This window comes from Diabrotica virgifera, chromosome 9 (genome assembly GCF_917563875.1).
Source record: "Diabrotica virgifera virgifera chromosome 9, PGI_DIABVI_V3a".
Taxonomy (NCBI): Eukaryota; Metazoa; Arthropoda; class Insecta; order Coleoptera; family Chrysomelidae; genus Diabrotica; species Diabrotica virgifera.
Genome location: NC_065451.1, coordinates 212,321,021 through 212,348,670, shown reverse-complemented (window position 1 = coordinate 212,348,670; position 27,650 = coordinate 212,321,021). Strand labels below are relative to the sequence as shown.

The following is a 27,650-nucleotide window of genomic DNA, read 5'->3' as shown; positions in this document are numbered from 1 at the left end:
TTTTCACCATGAACCATTTTTAATACAACTTATTTCTCTCAATTAGTTCAGTAACAGTTTTACCTACTATACTAAATTCAAATAATTCATGCAGTGCATGTAAACAACAATTTTAGTCTACAGTCTACAGTACCTATAGATGGTGCTCGTTTATTTCCTACTACGTTGTATTAATACAAAAAATTATCTACAGACACTTTTTAACAAATTTTTTCTTCCAAATTTGGTATCTATGAATTAAAAATAACAAGTTCTTTTAAAATCCGCAAAAATATACAGGGTGTCCCATTTAAATTAAATAATTTAAGGGCATTTTTGGTGAAACCGGAAGTGGAATAGTAACAAAAAACACATGCCTCTTGCATCACTGTACTTGCATGCAAATTTTCATAAATATTGTTATTTACAGTATAAAATAAATAAGATGTTCAAGAATACAATTTGAGTATATTTTGAAAGCAATAATTTATTAACAACTTTAAAAAGGTTTATACAAGTATACGGCCTTCCCTTTAATGAGAGTACCTAATGATAAATGGACTGTTCCATTTGTTATGAAATGAAAATTGTTATTATAGTCGGTTCGCTAAACTCAGACACAACTGGCTAGTGATTTTAGTAGGTAATTTTTTTGGTTTTTGAAAATTTTGCCAAAAATGGCAAAATTGCTAATTATTTAGTAATTATTAACTATTTCGCAATTATTTTTTTGCCAAATTGGCAAAATTACTGACTAAAATCACTAGTCAGTTGTGTCTCAGTTTAGCGAACCGATTATATGAAATGTTTGGAATAAAAAATTATGGTCTCATATGTGCAATTACATTGCAAAATATTTGAAGATTTTTCTCAAATTATGGATACCAAGAACATTTTCTTTTATAACTCTTTTATTTTTAATTTGACGAAGAAAAGTTATTCTTCATAAAAAGCTCTTCATAGTCTGAGATTTATGATGCAATCATCATATATCAAATTTTATTTATTTTATACGAGGTATATAAAAAATATGAATTTAGATCAAGAGTAAAGTACCTTTATAGTGAATTAAATTAGAATAAGAGTAAAGTACCTTTAAATTAGAATGATATAATTGCACATTAAAACATAATTATTAATTCTAAACAACTTTTCGTAATAGCAATTTTTCATATTATGAATTAAAATACGTAAATAAACAAAGTTTTCGTTATGATAATGCTCACATTTTCAGCTTGTTTTTATTAATAACGAAAAAATTTTCTCTTCCAGAAGCATGCCTTCCTTGACGCCGCTAAAACTATTTAAACGGGATGCTCCCCCGGAGCCGGCGCTCCCCAAAATGACGGAGCCCTCCGAAGGCGTCAGCGTCGTGACGGCGACGGCGCCCTTCAAAAGCCTACCGACGGAACCCACTCCTGACGTAACCACGAATATAGAGACTACAGGTGGGGATCTTTTGGAAAAACACATTTTTGGTAACAAAAAATTTCATCCATCTCATGGTCGCACGACCCCACATCCAGAAACAGGTATCGTTGGTTGTTGTCGATGTTGTTTTAATGTGACCAAAGGATGATTTGCGGTACTAGACAACTACGCCCTCTAGAAGGTCATTTAGAAATCAAAGCGCATTAGATCTACATTCAATAATATTGTTCATCTGTTTTAATTGTATTATATTGTGATGATTCATGTAGCATGAATACGGGAGGGAACCCAAAAAGTTTATACAAGTATCTAAAGCCTTTAGCACAACACATTACCTTTCTGGTGGTAGTGGTCGTCATCTCCTTCCTCTGCAAGTACAATGCTCGGTTGAAGTACACTCTCCTTCGGCGACTTCGCACTTCTCTGGGCCATCATGATCCCATAATCATTTGCCAGCAGGTTTTTCTTCATAAGGAAGTATGCCTCTTCCTAAGTGGATGTTTAACCACATACAAGAAGGCAGGGAGTGATTCTGCGACTACTTTGGGAGACTCCGTAGCTTCTGGAACTGGTGGCTTCAGGGACTCCTCGTCTGGTACTCCTCTTTTGGTACATCTGGTACAGAACAGCGTCAGGCATTGCACAAGAACTTGAATGGTACAGGTTAGCAGCTGATGTCGACTGCTATGGAGCTCATATAGTAGCTCTCGTACGTTGAAGGTGCTCAACGCAGCTCTTCGGTGTGAACTTGGGTCGCAAGGTTTACTGGTAAAAAGGCGTCGTGTCACCGCAGATAAAGAAGAGTCTTGGAAGCTAGCGACCTCCTATATATTCCCTGGATGCTCTGTAGATGGCTTCAACAGGTTAAGTCGAAGTATTCTCTGCGTTGATCCCATATTAAGTGGATTCTTATTATCACTTACATAGTCCAGTCAAGAATCTAGGTACGGAGAAGGAGGTCCCAGAGAGTAGTTGACTTTGTATGGGAGCCATAGCAAGCTTGCCTTGCTTTACCTCTCTCAATGTTACATGAGCCGGTGGGTTTTGTGTCGTCTTCCGTGGATTTCTGTTCGTGTCCTGTTTTCGGTGTCTATCACTTCTTCAGGACGTGGTTTATGTTTTGGCAGGCATTCACTACATTGCTCCATCTTCTACGATCTTGCGCTTCCATTGCCCATTGTTGTACCGCAGTCCTAGATAAATCAGTCCCAGCATTATCCTTCCATATTTTTCTTCTACCGTCTGGTTTCTCAAAAATACTGTCTTTAACATTATGTCTTCCTCTGGTCTTACCACATAACCTGTTGACCTAATCCGGTTAGCTTTTATATGTCTGATGATGTTTTCATTACCATACAGAGTCACCAATTCAGCATTACGGCGCCTACTCCACTCTTCGCTCAATTCATCTCTTTGAGGTGCGATGACGTCATATAATTGTGCAATGGGATCGTGAAATCATAGAAATCTGATCCCTTTCTGTCCGTGGCAAAGCTCGAAGCGAGCTACATATATATCTAATTGTGCCATAAAAGAGTGGAGTTGCCTCCATAATGTCGAGGAATTTACCAGGGAGCTCTTTACTGTCAGAGGTCAGCAGTTTTGTTGGGAAGAATGGTAGTTTGCAATTGGGGTGTCCGATGAATACATTGTCAAAAAACGAGCAGGTAGTTTTGAAGATGTTTTGGGATCCGAAGTTTTGATCTCTGATTGTTTTTATCATATAACTTGCTATAACTATTACCTTCGGTCTAAAAGTGTCCACCGAAATACAAAGATGAGAATCTATAAAACCCTAATTCGACCAATAACATGCTATGGCAGTGAAACCTATAAACAGCCCCACGGGAACAAAAATTACGTGCATGGCAGTGAAACCTGGGTCCTTAAAGAAACGTCCAAAAACAAACTCGACACATTCGAAAGGAAAGTACTGAGGAGAATACTAGGACCTGTGATGGAAAACGGAATCTTCAGAAGTTGATACAACAACGAGCTTTATCAACTTTATAAGGAAACGCCCCTGTCAGACTTCATTAGAATACAAAGATTGCAGTGGGCCGGACATGTGATAAGAATGGGAGAGGATAGTCTACAAAAACGAGCACTGAATGCTAGAATGCAAGGAAAGAGACCGGTTGGGAAGCCACGAAAGCGCTGGGAAGACACAGTAAACAGCGACGCACAAGCCCTTTTAGGAGTCCGTGTATGGAGAAGAGCAGCCACAGACAGGCAAGGGTGGAGGCAAAAAATAAAGGAGGCCAAGGCTCAATTTGGGCTGTAGTGCCGTAGAAGAAGAAGAAGAAGAAGAAGAAGAAGAAGAAGAAGAAGAAGAAGAAGAAGAAGAACTTGCATTACCTGCCTTAAAGTCGAATGGGTCAATCGATGTTTGTTGTCATCGGTGTTTGCGTCTTGTTTTAGAATGTGGTTTGTGTTGTTGGTGGCAGAACCGTATTCATTGCATATCACTGGTAGTATTACATGTCGGAGAATGTTGTCATGGGAACTGAGAATGTTTTCCTGCGAAGGAGATCGTCTCCAGAGAGTGATAAAAGGAAAAAGGACTTGGATGTTGAAACTAATCTTTTCAGAATTTTTCTTATTAAGTATTTATGAATGAAATGACTGAATTAAAATGTAAAATGTATAACAAGAATTTGATTCGCGTTAAGGGAATATGCACTATATTTATAAACGTTTATGTGTGTCGATATGGATCTGACCATGGTACTGGCCAATGGTGCAGGATTTCAGATGGGGTAATGAGCCCGCAATGACAAATCATATAATCCATGATTTAGCAATCCTAATTATATTGAGCAATTATATAGTTTCATCTTATACTATAGCTTAAAACATTGTTTTAATTATTTATAGTATATTATCATCCCCACAAGTTATAAAAAATTAGGTATTAGGTAGGTATTAGATAATATTAGGTAGTTTCTTTTATTTCATTTATGTACAAATTTAGTAAATGTCTAGTATCGCAAGAATCCGACTACCACTAATACGTTTTAGCACAACAACACAACACACCACACTCAACTGTGCATGTTGGGTATTGATTCGTTGCTTCAAAAATGGTAATTAGGCCTCTAAGATGTAATACAGTGCATGGTAGGTAATGAAAATAAATTGAAGCAATGAAAATGACGTATGCAACTATGTATATGGAAAATAAATTCTTTAATGCAGTGTGATTTGTAACATATTTTTAAAATCGATATTTTTGGTACATTTGTGCACAAAAAGACTGTTAGGTTATAAGGCTTGTATTTCCATATTTCGCTAGTATTTCTATACGAAACACAAACTTAGACTATTCACGGACAAGAACGCCAAAATACTGATGTCGGTAACATGTGCTGTTGATGTCGGTAACATAGGTACCTTTTACAACATCGGACAAAATTTTCCATTCTTAAACAACTTGGCGTTAAAAGAAGGCTGTCCACAACCTGTCTGCAACGAATTCTACAGTTCTTGGTCACGTGGTTCCCAGAGGTGACGCTAATTTAGGGAGATTAATTGATTCTGAAACAGTTCTAGGGAGAAGACCAGGAGGACGGTCACTAACCAGATGGTCCGACGAAATTCAGAATTTATCGTCCACTTATTTTGCGAAAATCTTACAGTATGTATTCTCCTTTTCGTGAACATTTTTCAGTGCGTCACAAATTATAGAAAAAAAGGTAAGTCCGTGATAATACACATTTATGACATTTATTCTAACGTGACATTTTAGTTAAATCTGACAGTTGTCAAATTTTATTTTCAATTTGGAATAAAACCAAATCAATTGTGTCTATTGCATTTATAAAATGGTATTTTCTTTCATTTGTATAGTCTTATAAATTGTACAGATTATATTGATAATAGTATTATTTTATTTAATAAATAATTCTTTTTTGATTATGGCGCCATCTATCGACAACTAGAATAATCACCAAACTAGAATAATTACCAAATTATTCAGAGACGTGCCTTTTTTTCTGTCACATACAATTTAATGCGTTAGAGAGAAATCGAAAAACTGTGACGCACTGAAAGATGATCATGAGAAAAAGAATATATGTATATATGTAAGCTGTACACTCCCGTGGAAGTTATAGCTCTTTTTCACTTTAATGATCCTTTAAGACATGGTCCGTCCACTTTTCTTCAAATCTGTCTCCTCAAAGCTTCTGGTATTTCTTTGATTCCGTCACTACTTTTCTCCACTTATTTCGGTTCTCAGTCTTTTTTTTTCAGTTTCGAATTCCCATAACTCTTAAGTCGTTTTCGACTTGCTGTTTCCACCTTGCTTTTGGTCTGCCTCGTGCTCTTGTCTCAGGGGGTATCCAGTTGGTAATAACTTTAATGGGATCATCTTTACTTTTTCTACTTATATGACCATACCACCTTATTCTTCGTGCTTTTGCTTCTTTCACTATGTTTTCTCTTTCCATCCATTGTTCTATTTCGTGGTTCATCCAGGGTCTTCTTTCGTTTTCATTTATTACTTTTGGTCCCAGAATGTTACGCATTATTTTTCTTTCAAATACTTTCAGCTGTTTTTCTTCTTTTAACGTTAGGGTGTTGGTTTCTATGGCATACATTACCACTGGCCTTATGGTTGTCTTATATATTTGCATCTTTGTATTTCTGCTTAATTTTTTATCTTTTATTATTTTTTTATTTTTATGGTAAGCTCTATTTCCTTCTTGTAGTTTCTGTTTCAGGTCTATTCTTTCATTATCTCTACTAATCATCGTTCCCAAGTATTGGAATGTATCTACTTCCTCAAATCTGTAATTATCTATTATCATTTGTGTTAGTCTTGTTTTCTTGAATCTGCTTGCGTTCATGTACTTTGTTTTTTCCATATTTATGTCTAGTCCTCTTCTTTTTGCCCCTTTTTCTATTTCAGAGAATGCCTTAATTAATGATCTTTTGTCCCGGGCTAGTATAACGATATCATCTGCATAACCTACTATTTGTACTGCATTTTTATTGATTGATTATTCCGTTATTTGTTGCTTCTTTTATTGCACAATCTAGAGCTGTAATGAATAACTCAGTTGACAGGGCATCCCCTTCTCTGACTCCGTTGTGGACCCTAATCTTCTCTGTTGTCTTTTGACCTAAATCTATTACTGCTTGTGCCTCTTTCATTGTCATTTTTATTAACTCTATTAATTTGCCTGGTATTTTTATGCGTGTTAGATCTTCTATTGTTCTCCTCTTTTTAGTTTGTCGATGGCATGTTTAAAATCCACAAAAAGCATATGCAGTTCCATGTTGTGTTCATATGTTTTTTCCATGATTTGTCTTATTATGTGAATAGCGTCTGTCGTCGATTTTTCTTTTCTGAATCCATATTGGTAATTTCCTATGATTTTTTCGGTATGCTCTACTAGTATGTTCTTTATTATTCCCGTCATGACCTTATATGTCACATTTAGCACGGTGATTCCTCTATAGTTTTTGCATATTTTTTGGTCTTCATTTTTGGGTATCGTTATAATTATTCCCGTTTTCCAGTCTTCTGGCATTCTTTGCTCTTTACAAATCGTTACAATTAATTCATGTATTTTTCTAGTTAGAGCCTCTCCACCATAGTTGATGAGTTCTCCGTTTATGTTGTCATAACCCGCTGCTTTTATGTTCTTGATCTTCTTGATACTTTCTGCTACTTCTTCGTATGTAGGTTCCTTGTATTCCTCCGCGTCCTGTCTTATCCTTATTATGTCCCCTTCCTGTGTCATCTCACCTGTTGCTTTATAAAAGGTCTTATCCAAATGTCTTCTTCTATGGCTACCATCGGTTTTGGTTTTTCCTAATTTTAAGTAATTATATAGTGGTTTAGAATCATTTCTCATGTTTTCTCTTTAGATGCCCATCATTATTTCTTCTAATTTTCTTTTCTTTTTCATTTTACATGTTTGCTGTGCTATTTCCATATCTTCTGCTGTTCCTGAGTTTATCCATTCCAATCTGGCTTTATTCTTTCTTTCTATTTGTTCTCTACATTCCTGGTTAGACCATTCATTTCTTCTGATATTTCTTATTGTTGATGGATTCGACCGTTACTTGATGGAAGTTCATTTTATCTAACAATAAAACACGAAAACGTTTGTTTTCTATACTTCCACAAAATTTATTATAACTAAGTGACTACAGCTGTTTCGGCGGAGTGCCTTTCTCAAGTGATATAGTTTACAATGTGTTTGCCTTTTTAAGTCTTCAACTGAAGAGGTTGAGGAGTGGGGAGCTGTTTGTCTCGAGTTGGTCATTCAGAATTATATCTGTATTTTTCAGTTTATTAATTTCCAAAGATTCTAAAAAAGATAGCTTAAGGCCTTTATTTTGAATATGTAGAATTTGAAACTCTTCATTGAAAGAATGATTATGATCTAGAAGGTGAAGTGCGTATGTAGAAGTGTCTGTTTTTCTATTGTTGAATGCCCTTTTGTGTTCTGCTATCCGTTTGTCAAAAGTTCTGCCAGTTTGACCGATGTACGTTTTCGGACAGTCACCACAAGTTAGTTTGTACACACCACTCTGTAGTTGCTTTCTCTTTCGACTTTTATTGTTCTTAATATATTTGCTTAAGTTGTTGTTAGTTCTGAAAGCTGGTGTTATTCCTTTCTTTTTTATGTATCTGGCTATTTTTGTTGTTATCTTGCCAGTATATGTGAGAGAGCAGAAGGTACTGGGTTCTTTCTGTGGTTTTGGATACACTAATTTCAGGGCTTTCTTATGGAGTTTTTGGTTTAAAATTTTGTTAACTGTTTGTTCGTTATAGCCGTTGTTTACTGCTATTTGTTTAATGATGTTTAGTTCTATCTCGAAGTTATTTTTTGTCATGGGAATTTCTGTCAGTCTATGTATCATGCTATGGTAGGCTGCTAATTTGTGTTGTGTAGGATGGGATGATGAATTGTGTATAGTTGTGTCAGTATGGGTAGGTTTATGATATACGGAGAACTCATGTTTGTTGTGTAGTCTGGAAATCGTTACATCTAGAAAGTTTATGGAGTTATTCTGTTCTGTTTCTATTGTAAACTCAATATTATTATGAAGTGAATTAATATATGATAGGAATTGGTCAAGTTGTCTGTTAGTTCCTGTAAAGCATACTAGTATATCATCCACGTATCTCCACCAATATAAGAACTGTTTAAATACGGGATGTTTAGAAATTGTTGTTTCAAGTTGGTTCATAAATATATCTGATAGCAATGGGCTTAGAGGATTACCCATAATAAGTCCTGCACTGTTGTTTGTGTATATTTGATTATTGAATTCAAAATAGTCTTGATTTATGCAAATTTCAAGAAGGTGTAAAATTTCAGATGCAATGATCGGATTTGTACTATTATGGTCTAAAAGATTCTTAACTAAAACAAAAGTTTCTGTAGGAGGAACACTAGGAAAAAGATTTTTTACGTCTTCGATAAGGAGACGTAAAAAATCTTTTTCCTAGTGTTCCTCCTACAGAAACTTTTGTTTTAGTTAAGAATCTTTTAGACCATAATAGTACAAATCCGATCATTGCATCTGAAATTTTACACCTTCTTGAAATTTGCATAAATCAAGACTATTTTGAATTCAATAATCAAATATACACAAACAACAGTGCAGGACTTATTATGGGTAATCCTCTAAGCCCATTGCTATCAGATATATTTATGAACCAACTTGAAACAACAATTTCTAAACATCCCGTATTTAAACAGTTCTTATATTGGTGGAGATACGTGGATGATATACTAGTATGCTTTACAGGAACTAACAGACAACTTGACCAATTCCTATCATATATTAATTCACTTCATAATAATATTGAGTTTACAATAGAAACAGAACAGAATAACTCCATAAACTTTCTAGATGTAACGATTTCCAGACTACACAACAAACATGAGTTCTCCGTATATCATAAACCTACCCATACTGACACAACTATACACAATTCATCATCCCATCCTACACAACACAAATTAGCAGCCTACCATAGCATGATACATAGACTGACAGAAATTCCCATGACAAAAAATAACTTCGAGATAGAACTAAACATCATTAAACAAATAGCAGTAAACAACGGCTATAACGAACAAACAGTTAACAAAATTTTAAACCAAAAACTCCATAAGAAAGCCCTGAAATTAGTGTATCCAAAACCACAGAAAGAACCCAGTACCTTCTGCTCTCTCACATATACTGGCAAGATAACAACAAAAATAGCCAGATACATAAAAAAGAAAGGAATAACACCAGCTTTCAGAACTAACAACAACTTAAGCAAATATATTAAGAACAATAAAAGTCGAAAGAGAAAGCAACTACAGAGTGGTGTGTACAAACTAACTTGTGGTGACTGTCCGAAAACGTACATCGGTCAAACTGGCAGAACTTTTGACAAACGGATAGCAGAACACAAAAGGGCATTCAACAATAGAAAAACAGACACTTCTACATACGCACTTCACCTTCTAGATCATAATCATTCTTTCAATGAAGAGTTTCAAATTCTACATATTCAAAATAAAGGCCTTAAGCTATCTTTTTTAGAATCTTTGGAAATTAATAAACTGAAAAATACAGATATAATTCTGAATGACCAACTCGAGACAAACAGCTCCCCACTCCTCAACCTCTTCAGTTGAAGACTTAAAAAGGCAAACACATTGTAAACTATATCACTTGAGAAAGGCACTCCGCCGAAACAGCTGTAGTCACTTAGTTATAATAAATTTTGTGGAAGTATAGAAAACAAACGTTTTCGTGTTTTATTGTTAGATTTCTTATTGTGCCAATTTCTGTATCCGCTGCCTTTTCAATGGCTTGTTTAATTTGTTTCCATTGTTTTTCTATTTCCTGTTCTTCGTGTCTCTTTCAACATATAGCCAGGCTAAAATGGAGCTTCGCAGGTCATAACGCTAGACAAACGGACAATAGGTGGAATAGCATGATACAACAATGGAGACCATGGACAGGAAAGAGAGCAATAGGACGACCCCAGATGAGATGGGGAGACGACATTAACAAGATAGGAGGAAGAGAAAGCACTAAACAGAAGCGAATGGAGGAAACTGGGGGAAGCCTATGTTCAAAATTGGACGAATTAAAGGGCAAAAGAAGAAAGTTCTTCGTGTTGTACCTATTCCTCTTTTGAGTTCTTCTTTGTATCTATCTTCTATTTCATCTTCCTCCAGTTTTTGTATGTTCCATTTCTTTTTCGCTACTCTTGTTTCTTTTGGTTTTACCTTAATTTTGCATTTTGCAATCACCAGGAAGTGGTCGGAGTCTATGTTCGCTCCTCTATATGATCGTACACCATTTATTGACTTCGCTTGTTTTTTCTTGATCAGAATATGATCGATTTGGTTTCCGGTATTAGTTCCAGGTCTTAACCATGTTATTTTGTGTACATCTTTATGCTTATATTTGGTGCTACTTATTTCCATTTCTAGTGCTACTGCCATGTCACATAATCTATACCCGTTGTCATTGGTTTTGTCATGTAATGTATGTGTGCCTGTCACCTCTTGATTATAACTTTCTCTTCCAACCTGTGCATTAAAATCCCCTAGGATAATTAGTATATCCTGTTTTGGCACCTGATCATCTGTCTCTTCCAATTTCTCGTAAAAGTCTTGTTTGGTTATTTCATCACTATTTTCGGTGGGTGCATAAACGTTAATTATAGATAGTTTTTGCGGCTTATAATCTATTCTTATATATGATATTCTGTCATCGACTGCTTTCTTACAGTAACTGAAGATAAAGACCAATGGAGAAAATTTATAAGGTGTATAAGGGGAAATCATGATCCTCAGTAACGGGGAAACAACAAGAGAGAGAGAGAGAGAGAGAGAGAGAGAGAGACCACTTCATACTATAACAGTCTACATTTTTTCTATTTGCTATCTTTGTTTAAAACTTGATTCTTTGTTTTTGTTCCCTTCCAAGAAGTTATGTTTTATATATTACCCTAAAATCGTTTACTTTTTTTTTAATAATCGCTTCCTTCCATTTTTCTTCGTCTTATTTATTTGTTTGAACTACTTTTCCATATTTACGCTCCTCATATGCCCTTTGCCTTATTTTCTTCTGCACCATTCCTTTGTTTTTGCTTAAATTGTGGTTAATAAAATACCTATCTTCCATTTTTGATACCTTTAAAAAAATCATACAGGACAAAAATAGAAGAATAAGAAATACAAGTAAATAATTATTAAAGTACATAAATTAAGAGAATAGACAACGAAAGTCTGAAACAAGGAGAAGTTAGAGAAGGAAATGGACAAAGAAGGAGAAATAACATAAATAGTAAAATAATAATGGAGAAAATTAAAAACTGCTACGATAAATACAGCAACAGTAGTATGTGGGCTACAAGAAATAATAGAAAAGAGAAACGTACACCATGATGGAATAAAGAGGTACAAATAGAAATAACAGAAAAGAAGAAATTGTGGAAAGAATATATTGTTATATTTCTATTTGATATGAAAATTAAATTTTGATAATTATAAACAAAATTCACTTTAATATAAAATATTTTTAATTTTCTCAACCTCGGGCATATAAATTTAGAACAACCTGTATACAACAAATTGTTATATTTAATTTTAAGAAGTGATTAGAATAAGCGTACGAAACTCGGAACAATGTGCTTAGATAAACAAAGTGAATGACGCGTACCATTATCGTTCTTCTCGGAAGGTCGATCATTAGCCTATGCTAAATAAAACTCAGTGAAATAGATGATAGTTCATTATCGTTTTTCGCGGAAGGTTTCGATCATTAGCCTATGCTAAATAAGACTCATTTGAAAGAGAGAATAGGTCATTAAAATTTGTAAATAGTTAGAAAGTATTTTAGAATGGGAATTAAATATTTTCTTTTGAAATCCATTAAGCATATTTAGAAAGATTAAAAATTGGTTTTGAGGAATATTACGAATGAGAGTTGGTGGTGGAAGATTGATTTGTGAATCTGGAAGGGATATTTAGAAAGTAGGGGAATGGATGAGAAAGTGAGAGCAGAATGTTTTGAGCTGTCGAGAAGTGAAGTCGAGTAGTAGACGGTAGTGTACGGAGAGTGAGAAAGCCGATGTAGTTCCGTGAGTGTGGAGTATCTATCGTGGAACGAGAAGTAGGCCAGGTCGAGAGTAAAAGAACCTCCTTGAGCCAAGAGTGTCCCGGTAGCTGATAGCAGTTTCGAGAAAGGTAGAACACAGCATCACGACAGACGCAGGAACGAGAGCTATACGAGCTAGTTTTTCAAAGGAGAACATTACTGGAAGCCAGGACGAGGTTTGATCGCAGCCAAGGATAGCAGGAAACGGGTCTTGTGTGAGGACATTTTCAGTTCACCAGGAAAAGGTCAGTCTCATTTGTTTGGACATGAATGTATGGGTTTTTCGTATTAAATTCCACATAAAAAAATTGAATAACATAATCAATAATATCAGAAAAGCTTCATCAAACTTAAATAGAGTTGTTCCTAATAACTCCTAATAGTTAAATGTTAATAAAAACTTTCAATTGAAAACCAAAAGGAAATAAGATTCCCATTTGTAAATGTTATGTTTAAGAATAATAAGAAATAGCAAATATTAAGCATTGATTGCCTTTTAAATAAAATAAAAAATATTTTGATTATAATTGTAACCCATATGTGTATTTTTTTTACTCTTTTCTTTTCTATCCCGATTAGGAACCATTAAGAAATATTTAGAAGCCACGAAAGTAAGTAATTAATTTATAATTCGCCCTGAGATTGAAAACATATTGATATGTGATCTGGTTAATTAATTAGATTAGTATTAATACATTGATTAAATTAAGTGACATATAAGAATATTATCTAATATCAATAATCAAGATCACATCAATATATTAGCCAAAACACAACAAAAAAAGAAACCTGCAATATGCAGAGAATAAAATTTGCATTTTTTCCTTTACTCGTTCTCCTTTCTACTTCTTCGAATTTATAATTTTTTTCTCCTGTGATTAACATTAGGTATCGTCTTTATATGCAATCTCGTTCTGTATATTTCATATACTTGGTCTTTTCTTTCTTTATATAAATACGAGTATATATTCCCTTTTTTTCTCGCTGTCGCTTCTAGTATTTTTAGTATTTCTCTTAATTCTTGTTTATCTACCTCTAGATGGCAGTAGGTACTATGTCATCAGCGAATGCTTGGCATTAGTTTTTTCGATGATAATCAAGCTATGTTCTGTTGAGTCCGGTTTCTTGGACGATAATTCCAAAAAGTATACTTAATAACAGTGATGATAGTGGGTCCCCTTGTCGCACCCCCTAACTGATTTTAAACAGTTTCTTTTCCATTTATTTCAACCCTATTCTGTTTTATGAGTATCACTTTTATCATTCTTACTAATTTATTCTTAATTCCCGTTACACGTAGTGTCTTGTATATTTTCCGTTTTACTTTGTCAAATGCTTGTTGAAGTCGATAAATAGGGCCTCTGTAGATTTCCCATATTCGTAGCTTTCTGCTTGCATTACGCGGAGCAGTTTTTGTGAATTGGGTAGTGTGGCTTCACTCCATTCTTTCGATATGTGTTCTTGTTCACATATCTTTATTTAATATTACTCCATCCTTTTTGGGCTCTTATTTTTCTTTAGTTTCTCTATTATTTCTTTTTCATTACGCGGTATTTCCTCTGTTTGTTCTTGATCGGTATTTTCTTTTTGTTCTTTATCTTCTTCATATTCTGTTGTCCATCATGTTTAGACTTCCATTTTTGCTTTCGTAGTGTACAGGTTTTTCTGTGGTAACTCTTTTTCTCATTTTCCACCCCTTGATATAAGTTTCTATTTTCTCTATTTTTAACTCTTTCCTCTATGCATTTCAATTTACCTTCATAGTGTTTTCTTTTCTTTAATCTCACGATTCTTTTAGCTCGTTTCCTTTTTTCGTTGTTTTTTATTTCTATCTCTTCTTACCAGGGTTTTTTCTTGCATTATTTTGAATCGTAATTTATTTCGTCCATTAAGTTCTATTTTACAATGTTAATTTACTATACTTTATGTTATAGATAAATACGAACGTCAGCAATCGTACTTGTTGTGCACAAATGTACATATGTATATGTTTTATAAAAACATATCAACTATTTTTAAATACCTGCTGAAATAAAGAACAAACCTAACTAACATTTCTTATCAATCCCTTGAGGTTAACTTCATGTAAATCAGATAATTAGAATGAACTATGCATGTATTTACATTACATACAAGTCAATTAACTCTATTATCATAAAAAATAAGTTAATAATTAGAAAATCATGTCTCATATCATACTACAACACGTACCATTCACCTAGGCACCAAAATGCTTGACGAAAGTCAGTGTAGGCACGACCTGAAGTGGTACCCCCTATTCCAGTACTCTGTGATAGGGGCCCTGTTCTCTTGTGCCGATTATAATCATCTTTTGGTTTATTTTCCAGTGAAACCGAGTAATGAGACGCTGATATCCAACTTCGTCCATTATGCTAATAAGGAAGGGATTGATACATGGGTACTAGTCACGATTCTTATCGGTAAGTTAGTTATCTGTACTTCTATTTTAAGGAATTAAAACTAGCGTTATCGATTTGTTTTATGTTGAATGAAACGCCTACTTTACGCTTGCTTGAATACTCGGTATTTAATTATATTTTTCACTATTTTTTATGATTCTAATCAAAATCAAGGAGATTAGCAAAAGCACAAACCCTGTTATAATAAATAATCCAGTTTCTCAAGACGAAAATGCCACTGAACCTTTTAAAAAACTTGCGAACAAGCTGAAAATTATTCCCACTATAATGTAAGTAGAAAATTCCCGTTACAATAATAATCTGATTGGAGAGAATTAAACACGTGATGAAAAATTTTACTACACGCTTGTAGGGCAGTCAATGAGGGTATTTTACTCCGAATTCCATCCTACTACATCGATTTACTTAATATTTTCACAGTAAGTAGGGAGTAGCTCAAGAAACAAAGTCTACCCTATGCCGATGTGCGCTTTTATCTTGGGGGTGGTTCCTACCCCTTCTAGGGGGTGAAAAATGTTTTGGTTAAAATAGCCACGGAAGAGGCTAGAGACCCTAATTTTAAGCAAAAACTGTTTTATAATTATTTTTTGAAAACTCACTACTTTTTGAGTTATTCGTGGTTGAAAATTAGCCATTTTCATTGAAAAATAACACATTTTCGGACGGATTTTTGCGACTACCTTAAAAACTATGCATCTAACGACAAAACTATATAAAATATTTCTGTAGGTTATAAAGAAAACACAAAGAGATTAGTGCCTTCAAAAATCTAGTTAAAATACAAAGATGGATGTGGTAGGTAAGAAGAGTTTGTTTTTTTGCTGCATGCTCAAATCGGTGTATTCAACTTGAAATAACAGAGAAACTGTCGATTTTAGGTGTATAATGGTACTAATATCTTTTTTATTGTTTGAAAAGACCTTTAAAATGAGCAATACTAAATATGTCAATTACATTCAAACTAAGCGAGATATTCTGCAAAAAAGTTGATAACTAATGTATTTTAAAAATAAATGAGACGTATATTTAACCCCTCATCTATCAGAATTTAAATACATCGTTTTCCTTCTACAATACTTTTTATTATAGTGTTATTTCTATGTTCAAAAAGTTGGACTGGATTAAAATTAATGGTATTTGAAAAAAATAAGATCAAATTATAGAGCGCATTTTTAAATTTCTTAAAAATCTTCCTTTTCCTCCATGTAACTCTAAAAAGATAAGAGATACGAAAAAAAGACAACACACAGAAATGTAGGGCTTTTTCAGATAAAAATTTTCTTTTAATTTTTCATTACAGTATCTCTTACTATTTTCAAGTTACATGGAGAAAAAGAAAGATTTTTAAGAAAATTTAAAAATGCTCTCTGTAATTTGATCTTTTTTTAAAAAACCATTCATTTTAAACCCGTTCAACTTTTTGAACATAGAAATAACACTATAATAAAAGGTGTTGTGGAAGGAAAACGATGCATTTACATTTTGGTGGATGGGGGTTAAAATTACTTCTCATTTTTTCTTAAAATACATTAGTTATCAACTTTGTTTGCAGCATATCTTGCTTAGTTTTAATGTAGTGGACCTTTAATATTGCTCATTTTAAAGGTCTAATAAAAAAATAATTAATTATGATCCGAATAATTTTAAAAGTCTTTTTGTACTTTTCCCCCATTTTAACTGCCTATAACTTCTAAACGACTCAAGATAGAAATATGCGGTTTTCGCTGAAATGTTTTATTTTAGTAAAAGTTTTGTCTGAATGTATTGAATTTTATATATCGCTTTCAAATACGAAAAAAAATGGCGGATTTTTGAAAAAAAACGTTGTTGACTTTTTTTAATGGAACACCCAGTATATTTTTTGTAAATTGAAAGAAAGGTCATTTACCTATCCAGCGATATAAAGTTTTTCAAAATCGGTTTACAAATCACTGAGTAATTAATTTTTAAAATGAGAGGTGCAACGTGGATAACACATACCTAAATAACATAACTAAGCAAAATGATATAATGTTATGTGATTTCCACATTACATCTCTCATTTTAAAAATTAATTTCTCAGTTATTTGGCAAACGATTTTAAAAAATTTTATATCGCTGGATAGGTAAATAACCGTTTTTTCAAGATACAAAAAATATACTGGGTGTTTTAATAAAAAAAGTCAACAACGTTTTTTTTTTTCAAAAATCCGCCATCTTTTATTTAAAAGCGATACAAAAAGGGTAACTTACCTAAAACCTTGAAAAACCGGTCATTTATATATCCAGCGATATAACATTTTTTAAAATCGGTTGTCAAATGACTTAGCAAATAATTTTTAAAATGCGAGATGCAATGTGGAAATCACATAACTTGGTTGGTTATGTTATTTAGGTATGTGATATCCACGTTGCACCTCACGTTTTAAAAATGAATTACTCAGTAATTTGACAACCGATTTTGAAAAACTTTATATCGCTAGCTAGGTGAATGGCCTTTCTTTCAATTTACGAAAGAATATACTGGGTGTTCCATTAAAAAAAAGTCAACAACGTTTTTTTCAAAAATCCGCCATATTTTATTTCGTATTTGAAAGCGATATAAAAAATTCAATCCATGCAGACAAAACTTTTACTAAAATAAAACATTTCAGTGAAAACCGCATATTTTTATCTTGAGCCGTTTAGAAGTTATAGGCAGTTAAAATGGGGGAAAATATAAGTGGACACCCATAACTAGAAGATTGATGAAGGCAAGTGTCTCTTGGTTTTTATATCCTTCAAAAATGTTTTGTTAAGGCAATACGTAAAGTATCCTCAACAATGATAACCTGTACTTATGGTACGGTTATAGAGTATATTTCCATAGGTAAGCTGGTTAAGAGTAGATAACGATTTTTCAAATGTAATTTAAAGTATTATCTGCATAAATGGCACAAAGAATATTTGCTATGAGAGGTATAGGGTTCAAAATGCATACAGTATCACGACTAATAAGTTATGTTCACATATATGTAGAGTACTCACAGTTTTATTCCTTGATGACGTCACATCAGAGCTCTGATTGAATTCCATAATCCATTTGGTTCATTTGTAAGGCACTCACTAATACGATAAATAAATCATCGTCGATAATACTGAGCAAATTGAGTTATCTAAGCGGTATAAAACGCATAGCAAGAAAGACCGGTATGCGGCCTTTTTCAACGAATAGCGGGAGAACGATTATGAGAGATGATTTTAGTTTGGAAGCTATTTACGATCTGCTGCGGCGAGGTGTTGAAATGCGAGTCTCAACAATAACCTGGAGTTTCCAGAAAGGTCTACATAAATACTACTTGAGAATTTTAAGTAATCAGTAGTACAGGGGCGTAACTAATTATTTTAGTGAGCCGTGTATAATATATTTATTGTACATGATTATTAAAGTTTTTTTAGTTAGATGCATAGTTTTTAAGGTATTCGCAAAAAAACGTTCGAAAAGGTGTTATATTTCAATGGAAATGTCCAATTTTCAACCACGAATATCTCAAAAAGTATTGAGTTTTCAAAAAAAAATATAGAACAGTTTTTGCATAGAATTAGGTTCTCTAGCGAATTCAGTAGTAATTTTAACCAAAAATTTTTCCACCCCTAAGAAGGGGTTGGAACCACCCCCAAGATAAAAGCACACATCGGCATAGGGTAGACTTTGAATTAGGAGATAAGTAGAGGCCAGGCCCAAAATTTCATTAAAATCCATGCAGTAGGATAGAATTCGGAGGTAATATCCTATTCTTGCTCCCATTGACTGGCGTATTGGAAGTTAAAATCATTAAAAAATAACCGCTGTAATTTTTATTCTTGTAGGTTTCTAGTGGTCAGAATCTTTATGAATGAAATAATCATAGAAAGTAATAGCTAATTGACATCAAATGGAAAAAAAGTTTTTAAATGTTTTTTTCGAACGCTAATCAGCAATGATCACTATCAAATATTTAATTACTGTCACCAACTGTCAATGTCAACTTTGGTTGGTTTGCTGAAAACATAATTGATTATAATTATGAGATTAGTTAATCAATTAACATAACAATTATTAACATAATTGATTAACTAATTTCATAATTGTAATCAATAATTATGTTTTCAGCAACCCAGTCAAAGTTGACATTGACAGTAATTAAATGTTTGATAATGATCATTTTCGATTAGCGTTCGAAGAACCGGCCCTAAGGGCCGGTTGTTCGAACGCTAATCAAAAATGATCATTATCGAATATTTAATTACTGTCACAACTGTCAATATCAACTTTGATTGGGTTGCTGAAAACATAATTATTGATTACAAATATGAAATTAGTTAATCAATTATGTTAATAATTATTATGTTAATTGATTAACTAATCTCATAATTTTAATCAATTACGTTTTCAGCAAACCAAGCAAAGTTGACATTGACAGTTGTGACAGTAATTAAATATTTGATAGTGATCATTGTTGATTAGCGTTCGAACAACCGGCCCTTAATGTAATAACAATAACTAATAATACAAATAAAATAAAAGAATAGACCAGAAAAGGAGAATCCAAAGAAAAATACGGCTTTTTGTAGAAATACAAATTATGTTGAGCTGTAAAGACTCGACATAAAGAAAAAAAAACATGTTGAGCTGTAAAGACTCAACGTTTTTGGGGGAAAAGTAAATTTTCTTCATTGTTAAAACATATTAAATTTATGGCTGTGGTCAAGAACAAATAGAAGCATAATAAATAAACCAAGAAAAGAAAATAAGACAGTCTCTGCTCGACACCGGACAAAGAAGGAATCTAGTGAAAAATGGCTTTAAAAAAATTTTCAGTATAGGTCTGGATCCCGCGTATGAAAAAAAAGTTGATTAATAACAAGCTGAAAATTTGTTAATAGCTTAAGGGTGTCTAGTCGAATAAACTTTGATATATGGGAACTCTGAAACAGGGGTAGTTTTAGTTGTGGAACAGGTTAAAAATTTGGAACGGTCAGACCACGAAAACGGCACATTTATTTTGTCCGATAGAACAGACTTAAACTCTCCGAACAGAGATTAAACTCTCGTGAAAAAATCAGACTGCTATTTATTACCTGTCATAATTCCTGTCATTTGACATATTCTACATGTTCCACTCATTAAAACGCCCATTTGGTGATAAATAGCAGTCTGATTTTTGCATGAGAGTTTAATCTCTGTTCGAAGAGTTTAAGTCTGTTCTGTCGGACAAAATAAATGTGCCGTTTTCGTGCTGTGACCGTTCCAAATTTTTAACCTGTTCCACAATTAAAACTACCCCTGTTCCAGTGTTCACACATATCAAAGTTTATTCGAGTAGACACCCTTAAGCTATTAACAAATTTTCAGCTTGCTATTAATCAACTTTTTTTTCATACGCGGGATCCAGACCTAGTAGTAATTGCACAAGAGCTCTAAAATTATTGAATTTTTCCCGAGTGACACTTTGACAGTTTTAGTTTCACGAGTCGAAGGCGAGTGAAATTATGTCAAAGTGTCACGAGGAAAAAAATTCTATATTAATTTTAGAGATCGAGTGCAATTTGTTGCGATTACTTCATTTCACTTTTATAATTTTTAAAACAGTAATTGTCATTAATGTCACTGAATGTAATTTTTCATAGCAACGAAGGGCATCTGACGTAATATACTTGACGATGGGAAATTATCAAAAATTATCAATTTAATTTAGATTTCTGTAGCTTTCTATTGGTCAGAATCTCCTATGAATGAAATAATCAGTTTAACCTACTTTTCATTATTGCTTTTTGTAGAAATAAAAATTATTCGGAGCTACAAAAACTTGTTTTAACGAATTCAATGAAAAGTAAATCCTGTTCATTGTTAAACCCTACTAAATTTATAGCTGTGTTAAGATCGAATAAAAGCATAAAAATAAAAAAAGAAAAGGTAATAATATACGATTTGCCCGACACCAAAATGATTCAACTCAAAGAGCGAATCGTGATGGAAAAAGGTTCTACAAAGAAGGATTATGGAGTAAAATATTACTAAAAAAGATCAGAAATAAGACGTAACAGTTTTAACCTACTTTTAGTAAGAGAGGTGGCATATTAAGAACGACAAACTAATACAGTAATAAAAAATTGTGTGTGGTATTTTTAGATATGTTCTTTATAAACGTTATTAAAATTTTATTTTTGACGATATCATGAATATAGTTCGTCCGCTATAACCTTTTCCATGCATCACGATTCATTTTCAAACAAATTAAGTCAAAACTTAAGGCCATCGGTACATAATTCGCAAATATTTTACGGGTATCCCTACTTTTTCTGTCTTTACACGGCAAATTACGTGTAGTAAAATTCACACTGGTATGGATATGTAAACATTACTAGAATGTCATTCTACTTGAAAATGTCATCGTTAATTTAAAGAGATGGCTTTTGAATGTTCTTGGATAACTGTTATTTTTATAATTGCAAATTATTAATTCAGTTAATAAATGTGATGATTTTTTCAAAAACTAGAGAAAAGAGGAAAAGTGTTTAAGAGATTTTTTACTAATATATTGTTATTATGGAACGCTTACAATTTAGACATCTTTAACAACAAAATTTTTGGATTACAGAATATATTACCCTGATGTATCCTCTGCTTGGATCTTCCACAAATAATACACAATAAATAACTTTTTATTAAGTTCACGTCTTAAATCAATTATTTATCAAATACACTATATACATATCAATATTATTTAATTAACAATTCAAAATATTCCCGATGCCATGTCAAATATTTAAAATTGTCACTGATTGTCACTGTCTGACTGACAGTATGCTGACAATATTCGATTCGACTGAGTGCGTTGTATGACAAAGATAGATTTGGAAATATTACCACGGACATTGTGTTCATTTTTTTCGAATCCTGAAAAAACCAATAAATATTTTTGAAAAATTTAAACGCAGGATGAAAGAATATATTATTACTGAGGGCCGAAAGTCCCTTAGAATAAATAAAAAGTTTATTTTGAATGAGATATTTTAAATTAAATATCACACTAAATTTTCTCTTAGTTTTTCACCCCTGTAACTTATTAAAATAAACATTATAGAAGTTCTCAGGGACTTTTGGCCCTCGCCAATAACGTAATCTTTCATTATGCGTTTAAATTTTTCAAAAATACTTTTTAGTTTTCTCAGGATTCGAAAAAAATGAATCCCCATTTGAATAGCATTGCAGCCGAAAATACGTACCCATCCTCTTAAAGTGAAACGTACGCCGATGTGTGTAGTATATAGTATACAGTATACAAAATGTATATACAGTCGGAAAAATGAAATATTACCCATGAACGATCACATCAATCACTTATTTTGTATTTGTTGTCTTTTTCTATAAATAACAACGTTTTTTATGATAAAATACAGCACATGCAAAATAAGTGATTGATGTGATCGTTCATGGGTAATCTTTAATTTTTCCGACTGTACACATCGGCGTACGTTTCACTTTATATTTTGACTTAATTTGTTTGAAAATGAATCATGACGCATGGGGAAAGTTATAGCGGACGAACAATATAAAATCAGGTCTAAATAAATATTTTCCATACTCTGTTATATTTCTTATATAATCATTTCCTAAAAAAAGAATCAGTTCGCTTCGACGGCTTCAAGAAGATGACGTATATTTCTCTGAACTTGCCACTATGTATCTTCTTCTTTATAGATGAGGATGTTCTTTCATAAACTGTCGATTTTGGCATTTTATTTAAAAAGCATGTTTTTATAATTGCCTCTGATTTAGAAAGTTCAAAACAGAGACCATTATAAGTATTTTTTAGCAGTAAATTGTCATTCCATCGTTTTCGTGGTCTTCCCACTGATTGTCTTCCTATTGGGGAACCGTCTCTCTCCGTCTTTACTATTGTATTTGTTGTCATTCGGCTTACGTGGTCGTTCCATTCTACTCTTCTGTTTTTTACCCAGTTATTAATGTTGTCCAGCTTACATCTCCGTCATATATCTGCACTCTATCTAGTTCTATCCCATAGTGCCTTACCATCGATTTTTCGAACGGTTTTCATCTCTGCTGTTTCTAGCATTATTTTTGTCATTTCTTTATCAGATCGTGTTTCTGCCGCGTTTGTCATTATTGGTCTGCAGACTGTTTTGTAAATTCTGCCTTTCACTTCTTTTCCGATATTTTTATTTCTCCAAATTGTTTCATTCAGGCAAACTGCAGCTCTGTTTGCTTTATTCACTTGATCTTCCACTTTTGTTTCGAGCTTTCCATAGCTAGATCGTCTGATGCATAGATATTTAAACTCCATGTCTTGTACTATTATCTGACCCTACAGCTCGAATTTACATCTTATTGGATTTGCTGTTGTAACCACGCATTTGGTATTTTTTTGAGGAAATTAACACGTTAAATTTTCTAGCGGTATATTAAATAGTTCCATGACATCTCGTAACGCGTTAGTTCGTAACCGGACAACTGGTAACGGACAACTCCTAACAGCGACAGTTCGTAACGGCGACACTTCGTAACGGCGACAGTTCGTAACTATACAAATTCGTAACGGACAATTCGTAACGTCCAAATAGAATTATTCTGTTTATTTTTGTTAACGTGGAAACTAACTGTTATCACAGTTATAATTAAAATTATGTTTATCAATTTAACGAATGAGTCCCAGGATAAACATTCTTAAGGCATTTCATATTTCGTATTTCAGAATATAATAAATTATTTAAACCAAGTACAAGTATTAAAGTATGAAAAGCCATCCCTCGTATCAACTATAAAACCGTTGATTGAATACCCCAACGCTATAACCAATCACAACGTTTATTATAATAACAGGTAATTATAATCGTTCCTTTACAACATGTTAACTAGAAAATTGGGAATGTCTAAAAACGGTTGTTGGCTTAAATATTTACGAATTAATTCGTTATTCCTTTGTCTAGGTACCTATATGCAAATTTAAGGAACAATTAGAGGGATAAACTTTTAAAAATATTGTAAAAAGTTTGTATATATTTAAATATTTGTTTGTGTTTAAAGACTTTTAATATACATATTATGAAACACGACACATAAAATGTGTTAAACATGTTTATCCCGGTACTGATTCGTTAAATTAATAAACATAATTTTAATTTTAACTGTAATAACAGTTAGTTTCCACGTTAACAAAACTAAACAGAATAATTCCATTTTGACGTTACGAATTTGTATAGTTACGAACTGTCGCTGTTACGAAGTGTCGCCGTTACGAACTGTCGCTGTTACGAATTGTCCATTGTCCGTTACCAGTTGCCCGGTTACGAACTGTCGCGTTACGAGATGTTTGGTCACGATATTAAATTGGTGCAGCATACGTTGTAAATCATCTTCACTTTGAGAGATTAGTATTGTGTCGTCTGCATAGAAGATTATTTTAAGTTGTTTTTCTTCCATTTGGTATTTGGTATCCTTTTTTAGTTCTTACTTTTTTTATTATTTCATCCATAATTAGGTTGAACAATAAAGGACTCAGTAAGTCTCCTTGTCTTATCCCATTGCCAGCTTCAATTGGAACAGTTAGTTCATCTTCTACTTTTACTTTTATTGTGTTGTTCTGGCAGATATTTTTGATCGTTTTAATTATTCCTAAAGGTATCTCTCTTGTGTGCAATAAATGGATAACGTCCTTTAATTTGACCGTGTCAAATGCCTTCTTAAGGTCCACGAAACATAAAAATGCCGGTTTGTTGTATCCTAATGATTTCTCTTGAGCCTGACTCATTATAAATATTGCCTCGGTGCATGATCTTCCCGACCTAAAACCTTGTTGTTCTTTTTAGCCCAAGGCCTTCATGGTCTATTGAGCTTTATAAATAAATAGTTATACTTAAACTATTTTACTAAAAATATGTTAATACTTTCATGTTATATGTAATATCAAATTTCTTTTTGCAGCTGTTTCTGTGGTGATTCTTGGAATATGCTTCTGCTGTATAAGAAGATGCTTCAGGAAACGAAGAGCAAAGGATGGCAAAAAGGGCATGAAAGGAGTAGACTTAAAATCTGTGCAGTTATTGGGATCGTCGTACAAAGAAAAGGTAAAGATTGCAATTACTATATTAAAATACTCAACATTTTTGTTAATTAATGTCAGTAGAATTACTTTATTTGGGTGTCTTCTTCATAGGTACAACCAGATATGGACGAATTGACAGAAAACGCAGAAGAACCAGATGAAGGTGAAAAACCTGAGGTTCAGAAACTAGGCAAGCTGCAGTATAAGGTACACTATTTAAATATTATATGATTTTTTTAATTTTTTTTATATCTGAAATTATTTTATACAATGATAAACGAATAAATCTTCTTCTTTCGAGTACCATCATCGTTTTTGTTAATAACATTTTAAACAGATGCTCTCAAGACTACAATCATTTCATTTTTGTGTTTTGAAATACTGATCTTCTTTCTATACTCTTGTCCTTTTTTCTTGGATTATAAGCCAAAAAGTGCTGTATCTTCATCACTACATTATTTATCCGAGATATGGCAGTTTTTTCTTCATTAGCCTTTTAACTCAAGCAAGAATTGAAATAGAGTACACAATATCCAAAGATATACGAATTCGATGAGAAGTGCTGCAGGGATGCATCTTATTACCGATATGATTTAATCCTTATTCGGAATCTTTATTCAGAGAAGCATTAGACGAGGTCTGAGGCTGAATCAAGATCAATGGAACCAGCATAAATAACATCAGATACGCTGATGATACCGTCCTAATAGCAAACTATATAGGAGAACTAATAAAGGGTGATTCATTTATAGGTACTTTTTCAAAAAGAAAAAACAATGAAAAAAATGAACTGTATTTGAAAATATTTATTGTCATAAAAAAGAACCATTCTTTACAATTACTTATTAAAGATAATTTCTTTCAAAAATGTTGACCGTGACTGCGGTTAAGATGATCCATTCTGAAGTTCCAATTCTCGGTGACGCTTTCGAGCATTTCGATTGGTATTTGACCAATGACTCGAGTAATATTGACCTCCAATGCCTCTATCGTAGCTGGTTTATTCATGTAGACTTTAGACTTTAGGTATTCCCAAAGGAAAACGCCTAGAGGTGTGATGTCACAGGATATAGGCGGCCAATTCACTCGTCCGAAGCGTGAAATAAATTGCAAGCGGATCGTTTTCGCAGTAAAGCCATGCAGTATGGCAACTGGCGCCATATTTTTGGAACCAAATGCCATTGAAACTACGAGCTTCAATTTCTGGCACCAAATAGTCCGTTTTCAAGGCGCCATAACGGTCTCAATTCACAGTAACATTCTGGTCGGCCTCTGTTTTAAAGACATATGGACCGACGATTCCACCAGCCCATAAACCACACCAAATAGTTGTTTTTTCTGAATCTGATGGCAACTCTTGAACCTCTTCAGGTTGCTCATCAACCCAAATACGGGCATTTTGTTTATTCTAATTTCTATTAAGCCAAAGCACATTTCTATTAAGCACGAAATAATGACGGAACTCTTCAACAAATGCATGTTGCAGGGAGCAAAAATACCAGAAGACTGGAATTGTGCACATATTAGCTCGATTTACGAAAAAGTAGACAAGACGTTGTGCAAAAACTACAGAAGTATAAGTATAACCAGAGCAATGGGGAGGTTGTATGGCCCAGTATTAAATGAAAGGGTGGAATTAGAAATTTGGGACATGGAAGAACAAAGTGGTTTTCACGCCGGTAGAACGTGCGCAGATAACATATTCGTGATGCAACAAGTAATAGAGAAAAGATAAGCAAGGAATCTGTCTACTCACCTACCATTTATTGATCTGGAAAAAGCCTACGACATGGTACCTTTAAAGAAACTCTTTGAAATTTTGACGACGATAGTCATAAGTGAAGCATATGTGCGAGCAATTCAAAATATGTATCAAAACCCGAAAAGCTGCGTTAGACAGGGAAAATCTATGTCGAAACCATTCCCTGTTACAACAGGGTTAAGGCAAGGGTGCTGCGTATCGCCAACACTATTTAAAATATACATCCAGAAAGCTCTGGAGCAATGGAGGAAAACAGTTGCTGGAATGGGAATAATGATTGAAGAAAACTGCTTAACAACTTGTTTTTTGCTGATGACCAAGCAATTCTTGCCAAGGATGAACATGATATGGATTATATGCTAAGAAAGTAACAGATCGAATATGAAAAATGGGGACTATGTATGAACATGGAGAAAACGGAATATTTGAGAATAGAAGAGGAAACCGAAGATCCGGAACTAGAGTTAAGAAGTATAAGAAAATGTAAGGAATATAGATATTTAGGAAGCATAATATCAGAAGGAAAGCAACTCGTATTTTAAATGGTCTACTATGGTCTAACAAGGTGAATCTGGACACAAAATTAACAATCTACAGAACAATTGTGGAACCTATTATAACTTACGGAGCAGAGTGTTGGCAACTCAGAGGAAAGGAAAGACTTTTTAGAGGTTTTTTTGAGAATACCTCGAAAAATATTCTTTATATTTTTGGCGATTAAAAGTTTCTTCATAAATGATTTTGTAGGATTTTTAAAGAGCTATAAGACTGTGTAAATTAAATTCCGTAAGATCCCTTAGTTTTTAATTGGGGCGGGTTTAAAGGGCTCGAATAAGG

At 33.4% G+C, this 27,650-nt stretch overlaps 1 protein-coding gene across 7 annotated transcripts in view; it reads left to right on the top strand.

Moving 5' to 3' along the window:
• LOC114326099 (synaptotagmin 1) overlaps positions 1-27,650 on the top strand; it is a 103,402-nt gene that overhangs the window by 24,236 nt on the left and 51,516 nt on the right. For 4 of the 7 annotated variants that reach the window (XM_050662433.1, XM_050662430.1, XM_050662431.1 and 1 more), the window contains exons 2-5: positions 1,252-1,511; positions 14,895-14,987; positions 24,931-25,073; positions 25,163-25,258. In XM_050662433.1, coding sequence (XP_050518390.1) covers positions 1,256-1,511; positions 14,895-14,987; positions 24,931-25,073; positions 25,163-25,258 — 588 coding nt within the window. In that variant the 5' untranslated portion in view covers positions 1,252-1,255. The remainder of the gene's footprint in view (positions 1-1,251; positions 1,512-14,894; positions 14,988-24,930; positions 25,074-25,162; positions 25,259-27,650) is intronic. The other 3 variants (XM_050662434.1, XM_050662435.1, XM_050662436.1) reach the window with 1 other exon arrangement.